Source organism: Harpia harpyja, chromosome 4 (assembly GCF_026419915.1).
Source record: "Harpia harpyja isolate bHarHar1 chromosome 4, bHarHar1 primary haplotype, whole genome shotgun sequence".
Classification (NCBI taxonomy): domain Eukaryota; kingdom Metazoa; phylum Chordata; class Aves; order Accipitriformes; family Accipitridae; genus Harpia; species Harpia harpyja.
Window position 1 is genome coordinate 75,826,873 of NC_068943.1, and position 16,043 is coordinate 75,842,915.

Sequence of the window (16,043 nt, forward strand, 5' to 3'; positions counted from 1 at the left end):
AAAAAACCAAAGGGAAAAACCCCATAATTTGGGGGTATTGCAAACTACTTTGAATGTATTTTTGGAATTGCTAAATACCTCAAATGTTTTGACTTCATAAAGATTCTTGAAACAAGTTAATGAAATATAAGTAGCTAGAGTCTTTGCTGCAGCTTCACAGAATTAGAATTCTTGGTAATTTAGTGTTGGATGACTTGTGTAAGATGGAAGGTTAATCTTTTCTTCCTCCTTCTCCACCCTTGCGACTTATTTGAATGTTCATTTTCAGTAACGACTACATTTTCTTTGGAATATTGTCCTCTTTTAAGAAATTATTTTATGACTAAAGGTGAATGTTATAAAATTGTAAACTTCTTTCCTGCCCCAAAGTTAAAAGAATGCTGTCAAAAAAAGAAAATACTGTTTGTCAGAAGCATGGTACCTACTGCAGCAAAAGATGACATCAGACTAAAATAGAAGAGATGGTTTTGAATTGCTTGGTCTTTGCATCTTATGGCATTGGAATGTAGTGTCTTGGGTTTTTTTTTAGTGCAGTTCAGTTTGATATTTGTATGCAGCCAGAGCTGTTAGTGTTTTGTTCATCTTTGTTACTTCTGTTATTTTTGTATCTTGACTCTGTGTTCATGTGTGTACATACCCTTTAAAATCTCTGGACATACTTTAATTTCTATTGTTACTTAAACACTATCTTTCATCTAAAATGTGCTTTCTGGATTCTTCCACTGTATCCATTTTAATGCTCATTTCATCTTAAGTATGTGTAAATGTTAATCCATATAGCTGGTTTTAGTGTTTTTTAAAGTGCAAGTTTCATTCATCAAAGGCTCTGATACTTTAACAGGGCTCTAGGCACTACAGGGTCTGTTTGTGTAGAAGTTGTATGATTTGATTCTTAAAGAAAATGGCTAATATTTCTTCTTTCAGTTTACAAAATCAGAGATGTTATTTTAGTAGAATAGTACTTAAGCCCATGTACCCTGCTTGTTGTTTATTCAACTGGCTGCACTTTTGAGTATGGATTTTATGTATGATCTCAATAAATGGCTTGGACTTTGTTTTCTTGGGGGTTTTTAAAGAAGTATTTGATAGTCACTTGAAACATTTCGGACTGGGCCCGCTCAAGATTAAGATGAGTCAGTAGAGGTTCAGGTATCTAATACTAAGCCCTAATGTCATGTGCTGTCATCCTTAATGTTAGAAAATGAAAAACATACTTATTCAATTTTGTTGTGTTATTTATCATACCATAGACTAGTTCTTTAATATTTTTATAAGAACTAAATTTTTCAACACCATAATTGCATCACGGTGAGGATTGTATTTCTTAACTATTTTGTGCTGTGTAAGTGTAGTATATTCATGAACTGTTATTAATGAAAACTTCTTGTATAAAAGCCTTTAGCTCTGGAGCTATTCTGGTGCTGTATGTTTCTTTAAAAGAGAGTTAGTAAAAAGAAGAATTAATATACCATCTAAGAAGATAAGTTTTTATACTGTAGATCAACTAGTGATTAAACTTCAACTAAACTAGGTATAAAGGAAATCCCCACTCATGCATGTTTGCTATCTCTGCATAATGAGCTAGTGGTTTTAGAAACCGCTTAAGAATCTGCAGTGCATAGTATGTGTTGTGCCAACATTAGACAGTAATGAATATGCTATTCCATCCCCCCAACAGCTGAGAAGCATCACAGTATTAAAAAATAAAAACACTAAGAAAACTGACTTTGTCGGTAGCTGTAATTTTGTGTGGCTCTTCTGAGGAAGCAGAGCTTGTACAACACTGTAGACACAAATGTCAAAAATGTGTGTGTAGGTGTAAAGGAATAAACAATTTTTTTTTTTTTTTAATTTTCTGCTAGATAATAAGCTTAAAAGTGGCTTAATTTTTTTTTTAACTCTCTAGGCAGCACTTTATCGTTCTATCTAATTTCTCGTAATGTTTCCCCTCCTTTGAAGTGATGTTATTTAAATTTGGCACTGAAGAAGAACCTAAAAAATGCTAGTTATGTCTAATACATGAATGAAGGATATTCAGGTGTCATAATTAGCAGCCATGAAATGAGAATTAGAATAAAACAAACTTCATCTGAAACAAATCTTATCCTTAGATGAGGTACAGTGTGTTGTTATCTTTAAGAGCTATACATGTGTTGCAGTCCAAATTTTCTTCCTAAATTAAATGCCAGAGTGCCTCCATGTACAGCTTTGCTTAGAATGTTATCAGAAGGTATATAATTTAGATATCTAGGATGTATATTTCAGATAGTTTCAATTATTTTCTCTAATTGGAAATGTAATTTCATTCAAATTTAATTTTCATTTAAATGAAAATAAGTTTATTAATTGAAAAAACCAGCTTGATCTCTTTATATTTTATCTTCCTTTTTAAATTTCAGTTTCAATTTCTTAACATCTACCAAAGTTCATAAGTTATTTTTTCAATAGTTTTTTTTCATTTTAGCTAGCGACACTTTCTTGAATATTGCGTTACTTTACAATGCGGAGTTTTATATAATATATGCACTATGTATTTGAAAAGGAACAAGGTTACTCACCTGACATAGCCAAATGCAAACTTGTTTCTCTAGATATAGCCATTAGTGTAAGACGTTTTGATTTATTTATTTTTTTAATATATTTTTAAATTCTCAAGTATTGTATCTTATAATGAACTGACTATATGTCTCTATATATTATGTTAGGATTAACCTGTATGTTCATCATAATCTCAAACTGCAGTTTCTTCCTGTGTAGTGAGGTGATCTCCAGCTTTAATGGATGGTTTAATAATCTTAAAACAGAAACATAAAGTTAAGAGATTGTTTTGTTCATTCCCAAGGGTCCATAATTGTTTTCCTCAGCCTGCTGATCCTCAAAAAAAAAAAAAAAAAAAAAAAAAAAAAGAGAGAGAGAAATTGAAACTTCTGTGGTTGATTTGCCAGTTAATAGAATCTTACCTTTTAAAAATAGACTTTAGTGCATGCTTCTTTAAACAAATGCTAAATCCTAAAGAATTTAAGGATCATTTTCATGATACCTATTTCTTGTTACAGTTTTCAGAATTTCCAGATCCCATGTTGTGTTCAGATTATGTGCAGTTATTAAATTCCCCACCTTGTTGTGAGCAAAAATGCAGCACTGTATCATGGGAGGAGCTGAAATCCATGGATTTGCCATCTTTTGAACCTGCATTCTTGGTCCTCTGCCGAGTCCTGCTCAATGTTATCCATGAATGTCTCAAGCTAAGGTTGGAACAAAGACCTGCTGGGGAGCCATCTCTTTTGAGTATTAAACAGGTTTGCTTCAACTGTTGTTTGTTTTTTTTAATAGTTCCTATTTGAAATTACTTTGTCATGTCATTATAATAAGGTTGTTGGTTTAAAGAGGATTAGTTTAAGAAATGACAATGTATAATTACGTAATAACTTTTTATCAATAGTCTTATATTTCATATGGAGATCTGGATTTTGCATAGTAAACAACTGGTTATATATAACTCTCTGATTTAGACTTCCAGGAATCAAAACTGGTGATTAAAGAATTATTAGCCAGTGAAGGTAAACAATATTTGTTCCATTTGCATTATAAGCTATATAACCTTGTCCAGCACATCTTCCTCTATTTGGGTTTCTTAGGCAGCGTAACCAGTTGTAAGGGTCTGTATATTTCTTTTTTTCTTTGATTTGATCCTTTTTTCATTGCAAAAGTAAGACCTCTGCCAACATGTGATGGACACATAGTGGAAGTTGATTAAGAAGAAAAACAAAATGAAAAAAAAAACTTCTTTCCTAGCATATTTTTTATATAAATATCTGATAATTTCTGCGGGTAGTGACCCAAGATTGTCAGTCTTGTCACTGGCTGAGAATGTTGTATGGGGATTTCTTTTCTGTTGGTTATCTGATACAACAAAGGCTGTTTAGATCAATGCCATTTTTCAAAGTGTAGTCCAGGATATATTAAAATTGTCTGAAGTCATCTCCCTGCTCCCTGGCAAGCATAACCAGATCAGAGTTTTATCAGGTGGTCTTTAAGGGTGAACAGTTAAATAAGCTCTTGGGCTGATTATGATTTCCTATTCCAGTTATCTGCTGCTCCAAAATCAATTGCTAAGTTACTTCACGGTCCCAAGTAAATTTCAGTCTTCTCTCTTCTCCCCCCTCCCCCTGCCTTACTCCCCAACTTTTTTGGTCCTTGGTATACTAGGATTTTGGATGCCCTTATATCCAAAAGCACAGTATCTACGATTTCAATCTTAAAAGTCATAGTTACAATAAAATACAGTATAGCATACTGTATTGTAAAGCACAATATATCCTTTTTTCACAGAGTTTGGGGCTATTTTTTTGCCCTTACGTTTTGTATTCTCCTTATGGACTTTGAGTTAAGTAAAAATGACACTTTCTTCCTGGAAAACAATGTGTTTGTTACAGACTGTTTTGATGGTATATACTGTCTTGCTAATTACATTGAAAAAATGAATTCAACTCAGCAAATGCTTGCTGTCCCACGCAATATTTCTGAACAGGCAAAGGAGCTGTGGAGGGTATTTCATAAATAGATGTCTTTGTTTCCTGAAGAATTATAATTCCTGAAATCTTGGGCAGGCTCACAACAGTCTAGGAGTCTGTGTTGTTCTGCAGGTTCACAGAATATTACAGAATTACAGAGAAGTTTGTGTTGGACATACTCTGGTCCAACATTCTGTAGTGGAAGCTGGGCCCTATATTAGGTTATCTAGGGCCTTGTTAGGCCAGATCATGAATACTTTCAGTGAGAGAGAGATTCTGCTGCTTTTCCAGCCAATCTGTTCCAGCGTTTTATTTTTTCTCCCAGTAAAGCATTTTTTTTCCTGTATCCAGATGGAATTTTCCTGAAGCAACTTGTGCCTGTTGCCTCTTGTCGAGTTGCTGTGCATCCTTGTGAAAGGAGTGCCCCCATTTTCTCTGTAACTACCCTCTAGGCATTGGAAAACTGTGGTTAGATTCCCCGTGCGTATTCTCCTCTCTAGGTTGAACAAACCCAATCCCTTGAATTGTTCTTCGTATGCACGTAGCACAGTGCTGTTTGGGTTCTATCATGATGGACCTACTGGGTGTCATTTGAGGCACTGAGACTTTTAAGTGTCTCCTACTTTTTGGTACCATTTGAAACATGTAGCGGTACTGTTTGGATGTGTCAGACGTGCTAGTCCTGATACTTAGCTTTTTCAAGGCGAGGTTTAATTTTTGGATTACTAGCAAGTCAATTCTATTTTTTTTTTTTAAAAATCTGCTTTGCAAGAAGAAGCATACACACAAAAAGAAAACCAGCACAGATATATGCTTCCTACAGCATACTTTTCCTCTCATCCTTTCTCACTAGCTTCCCCTTTTTTAAGCCATCTCATCCATGTTTCATTTTTAGCAGTAGCTTTTGTGATCCTGATGATCCCATTATCAGAGAGAGCTGTTGTCTTTTAAAGGCAATTTGCCATTATGTGGTGGCAGTGTAGTTCCTGAACAGTTCATGATGGTTCTCAAGTTCTGCATTTGTGCTGAAAAGTGGAGGGGGGGTGGTGTGTGTACATGTATGTGTATGTGCACACAGGTTATTTCTGTTACGTGGTTAAATTAGACGCTGTTTGTCTGTTCTAACCTGTGTTGAGTGTCTTACAGTGCTATGATCTTCTGCAAAATAACTATCAGATCTCTCTGGATCTTTCATACCAGTTTGTATCTTCAAAACAGTAGTAGATTGTACTGTCATTTCATACAAGCTTCTTCCTTACAAAATGACTGGAGAAATTAGGTCAATACTGTTAGAAGATTTTTAGTTCCAGATTGTAGGCTACTGTAATAGAGAAATGCAATTTACAAATAAGTAATTTCTTTTTCAACACCTATTAAAATCTGTAGCTAGAAGCACAGCAGCATATTGTATGTTGATGCAGGTGCTGATTTATTGCATTACCATTTCTGTTATCCACACACCTGTTAAGCAGGTAGTATTTGAACACATTTTAATGATTAAAGAAGCCGCCAGCTAAAGCATGTGTGTTTGGATGGGGAAAACCATATCTGATGATCAGCACTCTGTCTAGATGGTCTTAACAGCATGTTGTACCTCCTGGAATTTTTGGGTCAACAGTCCTTATGTCAGCCATCAACATTTTGTACAGACTGCTTATGGTCTGTTATTGTCATGTGGAATGCATTAACTCTGAGGTAGTCTGACCTAGTGGAAAAGTGAAAAGTCACGCCTGCCTGGTTTCTGATAAGTAACTGACACCACTTAGAGCAGGGCCACAATGTACTGATTAGTTACTGTGTTCTGCTTAATCAGGTTTTATATATCGGGTATGGTTATAGGTCACTTAGAGTAGGTGTGATGTAAATTTTGGAAATTACTGAGAAAGAAAAATGGGAATGTTTGGTGACATATTGTTATTTTATAAGTCAAGTAAATATTGGGGGTAGGCAGAAACAAAAAACAAACCACCAAAACCAAGAAAACTTAATATGAAGTTTCTTGCTCTAAACTATAGTACCCTGGAGGCTGTGTGACCTGCCCCACCTGCTTTGCAGAAAAGAATTTCTTGTACTGACTCCCTAAATGAAAAGAAACCCATTAAACAAACCGGTAATAGGTATAATATTTTCAGTTTAAGCTGCACATTCTTTAGTGTGCTCGTTATGGACCATATTTTTTGTTTGCCTATTGCCTTGTGAATTTCAGTTCCAAAAGTTGACACTTAAAATTAGCACTACAGGGTTTTTTGTAATTCCTATATTCTGTTATTCAATAGCACTACACATCACTGTATGGCAGTATTATTTAAACAAAAAATTACTATTTTTAATGAAGTCTTGAGAGTATTTTAATTTGGAATAGACAAATGTTACTCTCTGCAAATTTTAGAAGTGAACTTTGCTTGTATCTGTAAGATATGCCATACTGTCTAGTAAAGTTTAATGGATAAGTGATATTGCCAAGTCCCATCTGTCTCTGTGACGGGTAGTTAAATATCAGTTTTAAATTCTTTGAACAAGTTACGGGTTTTTTTGTGGATCCCAGGGCAAAAAAGTCCACAAGGTTAACACGGAGTACACTGAATGTGATTGAGTGAGTGGAGAGTGAAGAATGCACATTTGTTTTTAAATATGTGACGTATTAGGGGTATAAATATGTAATTATTGGATTTCCACCTTATAAAAAAAAATTTTTTTTCCCCCCTTTTTGCCTAACTATTGGTAAGTTTTAAACTACAGAGTTCAGAATATTACCCTTGTTTCCCTTGCATGCAGAGGAGCACAGCGTAACGTGTTCTGGCTTGTAAAACATTCCAAAGACTGTTGTTATATTAATAACATTATTGTACGTTTTTTGCTTTCATGCCATTACAATTTCTCATACATTGAGTCCACTATATTGATATATTATTTTGCCAGGATAGCCATTAGAGAAGACTTTAAAAAGCAGATTAACCAACCAACAATTCCATTCCCTCTGACCCTCAAAATGAACCCCTCTCTTCCTCTCAGACTCTCGATTAAATGAAGTAGTTGCTCAGAAAAGGTCAGGGGTTGTCAGACTTGGAGACTGATAATGATTTCAGAAGAATACACACTTAGCACTGAAGGACTTCTGAAAGAAAGGCTTTCATTCGTGTAGGTTTGAAACCATTCTTGCTGTTTGTGTACTCCTATGTCTGTGGTAGTGCATGCTTCTTCAAATAAATAGAAGCTGTAAGCTTTCAGGGAGGAGTGATGGCTGTTTGGCAAAATGTCACCACTTCTATGATTGAAAAGGTAACTTTCCTTCTGTTAGCCTTGCCCAGGGAAGCAACAAAAGAAGCACTAACTGTTTTCAGGTCTGGTATGTGTTTTAGACTTGTTGACACCTGCTCAATAGATTGACAATGAATTTCCTGTAGTAAAACATTTCTCATAGGTCTCTAAGCATCTGTCAAACACATTGCATGTTGTTTCTGACTTGCTTCCATTTAAACTTGTGATTTAATGATTGTGAGCCCTCTTGCCCACTTCTAAACTTTTTAACTACCCCGTAAGTTGCTTGCTGCGGCTCTGTGCAGGGAATGAAGTCTGAAACATCTGCTTCCATCTCCATTTACAGTTATGTGGCAAATGGCATGATGGCAATTAAATAATCCTGGAAAACTAGTCATATCTTTCCTGCAGATATGTAAAGTGACTGTATTCATTTCTAAAAACTGTAGAAATTATCTAGTGATAAACTTAACACATTTAGACAAACTGGACTGACAAATTAAGTTTTCACTTCCCAGGGAGAATTTAAGAGTAATGTCTTGACTGATGGCAGGTTTTGGGTTTTTCTCTTGCAGCTAGTGAGAGAGTGTAAAGAGGTTCTGAAGGGTGGCCTGTTAATGAAGCAATATTACCAGTTTATGTTACGTGAGGTGTTAGATGACTTACAAAAGATTGATTGCAACATTGATTCTTTTGAAGAGGACCTGCATAAAATGTTAATGGTAAGCTTCAAAAAGGAGAAAATATTTGGAGTTCTAGTAAGTGTATTAATCTGAATACTGCTAATAGAAATCTATTGTCCCTGTTGGGTATAGGTCTTGCTTTTTTTTTTTTTTTTTCTTTTTTCTTTTTTTATGTTGTGCTACTTCAACATAATTTTATTGTTTTAGTGGACTTGTAAAGGTAACACAGTAGTCATTGCCATTTAGCAATACTGGTTTTTGTTTACTGGACTGTGGTACAGTAGGATACTTGTAAATTGCCTGTATTTACAACAAAATGGTTCATATGTAGAACTGTAAATTCCATACATTTAAACTAAACTTTTAATATTTAATACTGTTAGTATTGAATAAAAAAAATAAATACAATTGTTTGACTAACATCATGTCTTATTATCTTGGTATTGCATTCATCCATTAATGATACCTTAGTTTTAATGTGTATTCATTATTGCAATAAGTTAAATACAAAGAAGTATTTTCAAGACAAGCACTTGGCCTCTCTGAAAGATATTAAATTAAATATTCTTAAGTAAATTTAGTTTAAATTACGTTCCCTTGCATGTGATTTTTATTCTTTTGTGAGTTGTTTGAGCTTTGCCCTCGCTATTGTGGGGGACCCCCCCCCCCCCCAAGATACACCTCAGTACCTCATCACTAGTGTTGTCAGCAGAGCTGTTGGTACCATCTGTTGCTAAGTATGCATGGATTTTCCTATTACATGCTTTTCATTGCATACAGTGGTGAAACTATATTGTTTTAACTAAAGTTTCTGATGCTGTGTGCCTGCCTTCATCTCCATCTGAAATTTCTAGAAACTTCCAGCAGAAATGACCTGGCTAGATGAAGGGGAAATGGTTCATCTTGTCCATTTTGAAATTCCTTACCTGGTGGTTTGGGGGTTTTTTTTAGGTAGCTGTAATGTTTTTGTGCTTTGAGGCAAAAGTTTGAACTTTGGCAGCAGTTTCAGTTGTATAAGGGTTTTGCTTTTTGTGGGTCTTGAAAGGGGTGGTAACAAGACTGTGTAAATCGGAATAAATATACTGGACTTAAAAGAATCACAGTTTGTGCCTATTCAGAGTTGCAGGTTCATGTAGCACCAGGAGCAGGGGAGAAAGATTGGATGAATGGTCAAGACAGTCAGAAGATTGGGACAGCTGGGCAAAGAGAGCTGAAGAGATGATCTGGACTGGAAATAGGGATAGGGAAAACTTGTATGAAATCAGAAGGTTAAGGCAGGATTAGTGAGGGGTGAGAGGTGGAACTTATTGTCTTTTCCTGTGGACTCCTTGGATAGGCAGGCAAGGTAGCTAAGAGGAGTACTGGAAGAGAAATTAGGCTGAGAGTGAAAGGTGAATTAAATAAAGTCAAGAATGGGGCTATGGTCTGAGACTACCAAAACACAGTACCTACCTAATCCAGAGTAGAGTTTTAAGGTTTTCCATATCTACTCCGCTCTTGTGAGACCCCACCTGGAGTACTGCGTTCAGCTCTGGGGTCCCCAGCATAAGAAAGACATGGATCTGCTTGAGCGGATCTAGAGGAGGGGCATGAAGATGATCAGAGGGCTGGAGCACCTCTCCTATGAAGACAGGCTGAGAGAGTTGGGATTGTTCAGCCTGGAGAAGAGAAGGCTTCGGGAAGACCTTATAGTGGCCTTCCAGTACCTTAAGGGGGCCTACAGGAAAGATGGGGAGGGACTTTGTACAAGGGCATGTAGTGATAGGACGAGGGGTCATGGCTTTAAACTGAAAGAGGGTAGATTTAGATTAGATGTAAGGAAGAAGCTCTTCACTGTGAGGGTGGTGAGGCACTGGAACAGGTTGCCCAGAGAAGCTGTGGATGCCCCATCCCTGGCAGTGTTCAAGGCCAGGTTGGATGGGGCTTTGAGCAGCCTGGTCTAGTGGAATGTGTCCCTGTCAATGGCTGGGGGGTTGGAACTAGATGATCTTTAAGGTCCTTTCCAACCCAAATCATTCAGTGATTCTATGTCCTTGGTCCAAAAATACCTGAGGTCAATGGGAAGCGTCTTAACCATTTCTGAGGAGGGACATTGCTTGATATTAGGGATTATTGAACTAAAACAAATTGCAGCCGTGTTTTTTGCGTTCGGTATGATCCTAAAGGGCCGATGTTTGAAGAAGAATTGTACTTACCTGGATTTTTATGTTGGTTTAAAACAATAATAATTAAATAAAGGTGAGAGAGAAGACTTGATGAGAGAGAAGACTTGATATAAAGGAACACAAGGTATAATGCATAATCTGAGAAGCCTGTTCACTGCACTTATCCATATCCAGGAGGATATGTTCAGATAAAACCTTTCAGAGTAATCCAGTTAATAAAAGATATAGAGACTGTTTTTCAGTAGTTCAGCTTTAAAAACTCTGGCCACTGTGGGTATTCACTGATACAACGGTGAATAGCAGCACAGCAAGCAAGGTGGTGATACTGTCAGTATTTTCAGAAGAGTATAATGGAGACATAGTATTTAATACTTCAGTAGCACTTTCTACTTCCTGAGCTATAAATTGCAGCTTTTGAGTGGAAACATGTAGCTCATTTTCAGTCATAACAAATGAAAAATGTTGTAGAAATAGATTCTACAAATTGTATAATACTGAGATTGTTTGTTGATTTGAGAAGTTACAATCCTTAGTTACATGTTGTGTAACAATTTCTGTTTAAATTATCTCTTTCCATGTACAGGTTTACTTTGATTATATGCGAAGCTGGATCCAAATGCTACAGCAGTTACCTCAAGCGTCTCATAGTTTAAAAAATCTGTTGGAGGAGGAATGGAATTTCACCAAAGAAATAACTCCTTATATAAGAGGGGGCGAAGCTCAAGCTGGAAAACTATTCTGGTAGCTTTTATTTAATTACTCTGCTGATGGTGTTGATTTGTACCAGATATGTATTCAAGTCGGCACTTGTTCAGGGTTCCCGCGTTGGGCTTCTTGAGGCCTCAGTAAGCAGCTGATAGTTTTTGTGAATTTATGGATTATTACAATGACTGTAGCTGTAGGATGCAGTAACTGCAGATTGCTCTTACTGTAGCTGTAACAGGAATGACTGCTTCTATGGAAAGTTCCCATTCCTCCTAGCCCCGTGCATGTAGAGTAACTGAGGGCCCCCAAGATGCTGCTTGTTTCTGCAGGCCGACTTGGCAACGCAGCTCTCTTGCATTGGACAGAGTAGGAAGAAGTTTAAGGTGCCATGCTACCTGAATAAGACTCTGAAGTTACACCATTTCTGTTGCTACAGTGATATTGCAGGAATGCTGCTGAAATCTACAGGAATATTTTTAGATTCTGGACTACAAGACAGTTGTGATGAATTTTGGGCCAGTGCCGATGACAGTACTGCATCAGATGAAATCAGGTATTAAGCCGTTTGGCTTAATAATAACAAACACACTTACTCATGTTTCTATACCCCTGACAGGTACATACTGCATTTTATTTCTTAGAATGAAAACTTCATAAATAAATGCAAGACTCCATAGACTTTATTGCTAATATTTCTGTATGCAGTAGTAATGAACCATCATTTGGTTCATTTGAAGCCTAATACCCTGAATTAAAAAGAAGGTTATCAGAGATTGTTTATGTAATGTTCTTTAAATTCAGTTTTTATATCCTTATAAAAAATGTGCCTGCTTGTCAGTCAGCTGCTTGTAAATATCTTTTCTATGTTCTTTCTATTGATATATATGTAAATAATTCTTACTTTCTAGTAGCTGTATAAATGCAATATGATTTATTAAAATGTTGTCATTTCATTCTTACTAATGTTTCAGGAGGTCTGTTATAGAGACCAGCCGAGCACTCAAAGAGCTGTTTCATGAAGCTAGAGAAAGGGCCTCCAAAGCTCTTGGTTTTGCTAAAATGCTGAGGAAAGTAAGTTAACAGTAGAGTCTCATCTTATTTATATGCTTTAAATAAATTTAATCTGCAAGCATATTCTTTTGTTTTGTCATTATTTGTAGGACCTTGAAATAGCAGCAGAATTTGCATTGTCAGCCCCTGTGCGAGATCTTCTGAACGCTCTGAAAATAAAAGAGTATGTGAAGGTAAATTCAGTTTAGAGGCATGAAAGTAGAGTGGGGATGCTAAGCAAAGTGTCAAAGGATATTTATTGGCATACTTTCAGGTTTTTAATGTGGCATCTATATCTCATCATATTTTAAATGTCATGTATTTAATATTGAATTATGGAAGTCAAGTTATTTTCTGTACCTGTGTTTATGTGAGTGAGAATGCTAGTCTCTGTTTTGGGAAATCAGTATCTAATTCCTTGTCTTCCCAAAGATTCTCTTTGTGACTTAGGAAAAGCCTTTTTGCTTTAATAGTACTTCCTCATTTGTGAGAGGGGAGTAATAACACTTAATAGGGAGTGTTACGAAAAATAAACGCTTTGAAGTTTGAGGTAAACAGATACATCAGTAAATGGACATGTTTAAGTAGATAATCTCAAACTATGGACCTGTGTTTTGTGTGCTTTTATAAAGCAACAATATTGTAGTGGAGGTCTGCTCTAGCGAGCTTTCTTGAAAGCACTAAGTATGTGAGAAATGCAGGGACTGTGTTCTGTTCCAGAATAAATGTTGCTAGAAAACTCTTGTACAGCAAATGTAGGTTAAACTCTTGGTGCCCGATATTTACTGCGCTATAAATTCCCACATTTATGGTTTTGCACTTTATTCCTTAAAAATTCCTAGGTTAACAAGTCTTTATTGCAGTTTGAATTTAAGTAAATCAATTGCTTCAACAGATTAAATTTATTTGGATCTGCTGTTCTTTTTTGTCCTTCCATACATTTATTACATATAATTCCCAACTGGGAAATAATCTACTAACTTTTGCATGACAAAATTCTTGTTAGATTGATATAAACGATTGCTAAAAGTAGAAATTGGTTCAAGGAGAGACTGACAAGTTCATGGGAGAGAAATTCATAAAGGGTTGTTAAATACATGGATGAAACATCTGGCTCAGCAGGACGCCAGTGGGAGAATAAGGAATTCAGTATGTGTTTACTTTTTAAAAATATTTTTCCCCAAGTATCCACTCTTGGCTGCTTTAAGACACAATATTAAATTTGGTAGACTTTTTAGTTAAAGATAGTATCACTGTTCTTACACACCTGTTTTGAAGAAAAAATTGAATCTTGAGTTTGAAAAATCTGTGTAAGCACATGGTTTAAATAATCTAGATAGATTATTTCGATCTCAGGATTTATCCCTCTTCATCTATTACTTCTCCCCTTTTTTTCACCACTCAAAATGACACACATTTTGGTGATTAACACTTCATGTAGTGGCCCCCTAACATTGTGTAGGGAGTTTAAATTTTTAATGGCTTTTTCAATCAGATGCTCATTAGTTTTGGGAAACTACTTTAGCTTTCAGTAACAACCATCTAGTTTTTACATTGACCTATAGATTATAATGGTTTTAATTACAAAATATGGCTGCCTAATGGTAAGAATGTTGAGTACAGTGTTTTGTCTTAGCTTGATGACATCAGACTCTGAAAAGAGAGAATTAAAACTTCACTGTAAGTCAGTTACCTCATGTCAAATCACAGGTATCAACTATTTTACTGTTTTCACAGTCTGATTCTGATGCCTGACTTGGTTAAAGTATTGTTACCAATGTGACAGATATAATGCAGAAATAGTTTTTAAGTAGTATTTTATTAAAAGAGAACACCCTTATTGGACTTAATCTCTCATGAATAGTAAAAGAATAACTGATACTTTTTTTAGCCATATTTTTGCTTACTCTTATCTTTTGTAGCCATTGAGAAATGTTATGTAGATTCTTAGAGATCCTGAAGGAATTTTTCTTCTTTTAATATTCCAATCTTAAAAATGTGTGCTTAATAAGTCTTAAATTAGTGTTGACTAATTTACTTTTTAAAATATGTGTGCGTATATATATTTTATACATACATATGCACACATATAGTTTAAATGTGAAATCAGATATTTGTAACAAAATTCCTTTAGAAGAATATGTAGAAGGATCAATTGAAGGTACAAGGAAAGATGTCACTGAAAGTTGGTGATCTAGTGGATTTCAAGACAAATGATTTCTTATAATGCACTTCAACTTTTAGTGCAAAAATGGCTGCATGTATTGTTTTAGTATGTATATTGCACAGCTGTTTAAGATGGAAACTCTCCCTGATGCTTAAGTGAGATGACATATATCTATTTTATCTGTTTCATGTATCACAGAAGACAGTGAGATTCACTCATTCAGTATGTTTATATTTTTTTCTACAGGTGCAAATCCCTGGACTCGAGAGTTTACAAGTATTTGTACCAAATAGTATTGCAGGGGAAAAATCTGTGATTTTGCAGCTCCTCAATGCAGCTGCTGGAAAGGATTGCTCAAAGGATTCAGATGAGGTTGCGTATGAAGCTTATTTACTAATGACCAAACATAGTGATAAAGACCGTGAATTAGATGACAGCTGGAGCGCATGGGAAGGTCAGCCAGTCAAAGTAGTGCCACAAGTAGAAACTGTTGATACACTACGTACCATGCAGGTGGGTTGTTTGGGGTTTTTGGTTTCTTTTTTCGCTGTTTATGTGATCTCCACACTTCTGTGAATGCTTATCCTTTCAGATTAACCACAGTGAGTGGCATGTCTCCTTTTATACGTAATAAAAAGTTACATTCAAGGATAGGATTGATTCTTAGTTATGTTAATACAGGTATTAAATGGATTTTAGCATTTCTTAGAATCATTAATCTCTACAATGTGCATTTTTCAGGGTTGGACTTTGATAATAAAGAGATAGTTTCAATATCTAGTTGGGTAGTCAGCATCAGAAGTGTGGATAGGACTTGAAAACTGTACATTTTATTAAGAAGTCACTAGTCTCCGAGAGCATGTGGCAGTTGTGTGCTTTCCACACACAGAGGCATGAAACCGGTTACTTTTGATCTTGGATGAATTGTGACATTTAAAATTAAATTTCTGTGGAAGCTACTGGATGTTCAACAGTTCTGCAGGAAGAAATCTTTCCAGTCATACTTTCCTTCATCCCAAGCCAACAGGGGTTCCCTGCCAGCAGTTCTGCTACGCTCTAGCAACTGAGCCAGCTGCAGCTCCCTGCCCCTCCTGTTCTCATATCCTTATGTTAAGCTAAGTGAATTTTCCTTTTGGCATGTCATGCAGTTCCTTGGATCCGTACCATAAATGGGCTCTACTGTCTATGGACAAAGTGACTTTCCATGTCACTCTGCCTGGCCTCTAGCATTCAGAGGGCTCTAGCAATTACAGGCAGTTGAAAAAGTCACTCCTGTACATATTGCTGTTTTTAACGTGTAAGCATGTTACTTCTTGTTTGTCTGTTGTCCAGACTAACAATGGAAAAACCAGCCTTTGATTAAGTCTTTAGAATTTCATTGGACTTCTGTCAAAGTTAGCATTTTGTTCAGAAAAGGAAAACAGCAAAAGATGGAATTTGGTTTGCAGATGGTATTCTATCTGACATATGTAAGTGCACATAAAACACTCTGTCTTTGTGT

General features: G+C 35.9%; 1 protein-coding gene across 11 annotated transcripts in view; it reads left to right on the forward strand.

The window, feature by feature from the left end:
- MAP3K4 (mitogen-activated protein kinase kinase kinase 4) overlaps positions 1 to 16,043 on the forward strand; it is a 78,377-nt gene that overhangs the window by 28,629 nt on the left and 33,705 nt on the right. For 10 of the 11 annotated variants that reach the window (XR_008234800.1, XM_052784846.1, XM_052784840.1 and 7 more), the window contains 7 exons: positions 3,057 to 3,299; positions 8,348 to 8,494; positions 11,204 to 11,361; positions 11,762 to 11,878; positions 12,297 to 12,396; positions 12,486 to 12,569; positions 14,789 to 15,055. Coding sequence is in view for 10 of the 11 variants with exons in the window: in XM_052784846.1 (XP_052640806.1) it covers positions 3,057 to 3,299; positions 8,348 to 8,494; positions 11,204 to 11,361; positions 11,762 to 11,878; positions 12,297 to 12,396; positions 12,486 to 12,569; positions 14,789 to 15,055 (1,116 nt within the window). In the remaining variant the exon portion in view is untranslated. The remainder of the gene's footprint in view (positions 1 to 3,056; positions 3,300 to 8,347; positions 8,495 to 11,203; positions 11,362 to 11,761; positions 11,879 to 12,296; positions 12,397 to 12,485; positions 12,570 to 14,788; positions 15,056 to 16,043) is intronic. The other variant, XM_052784845.1, reaches the window with a different exon arrangement.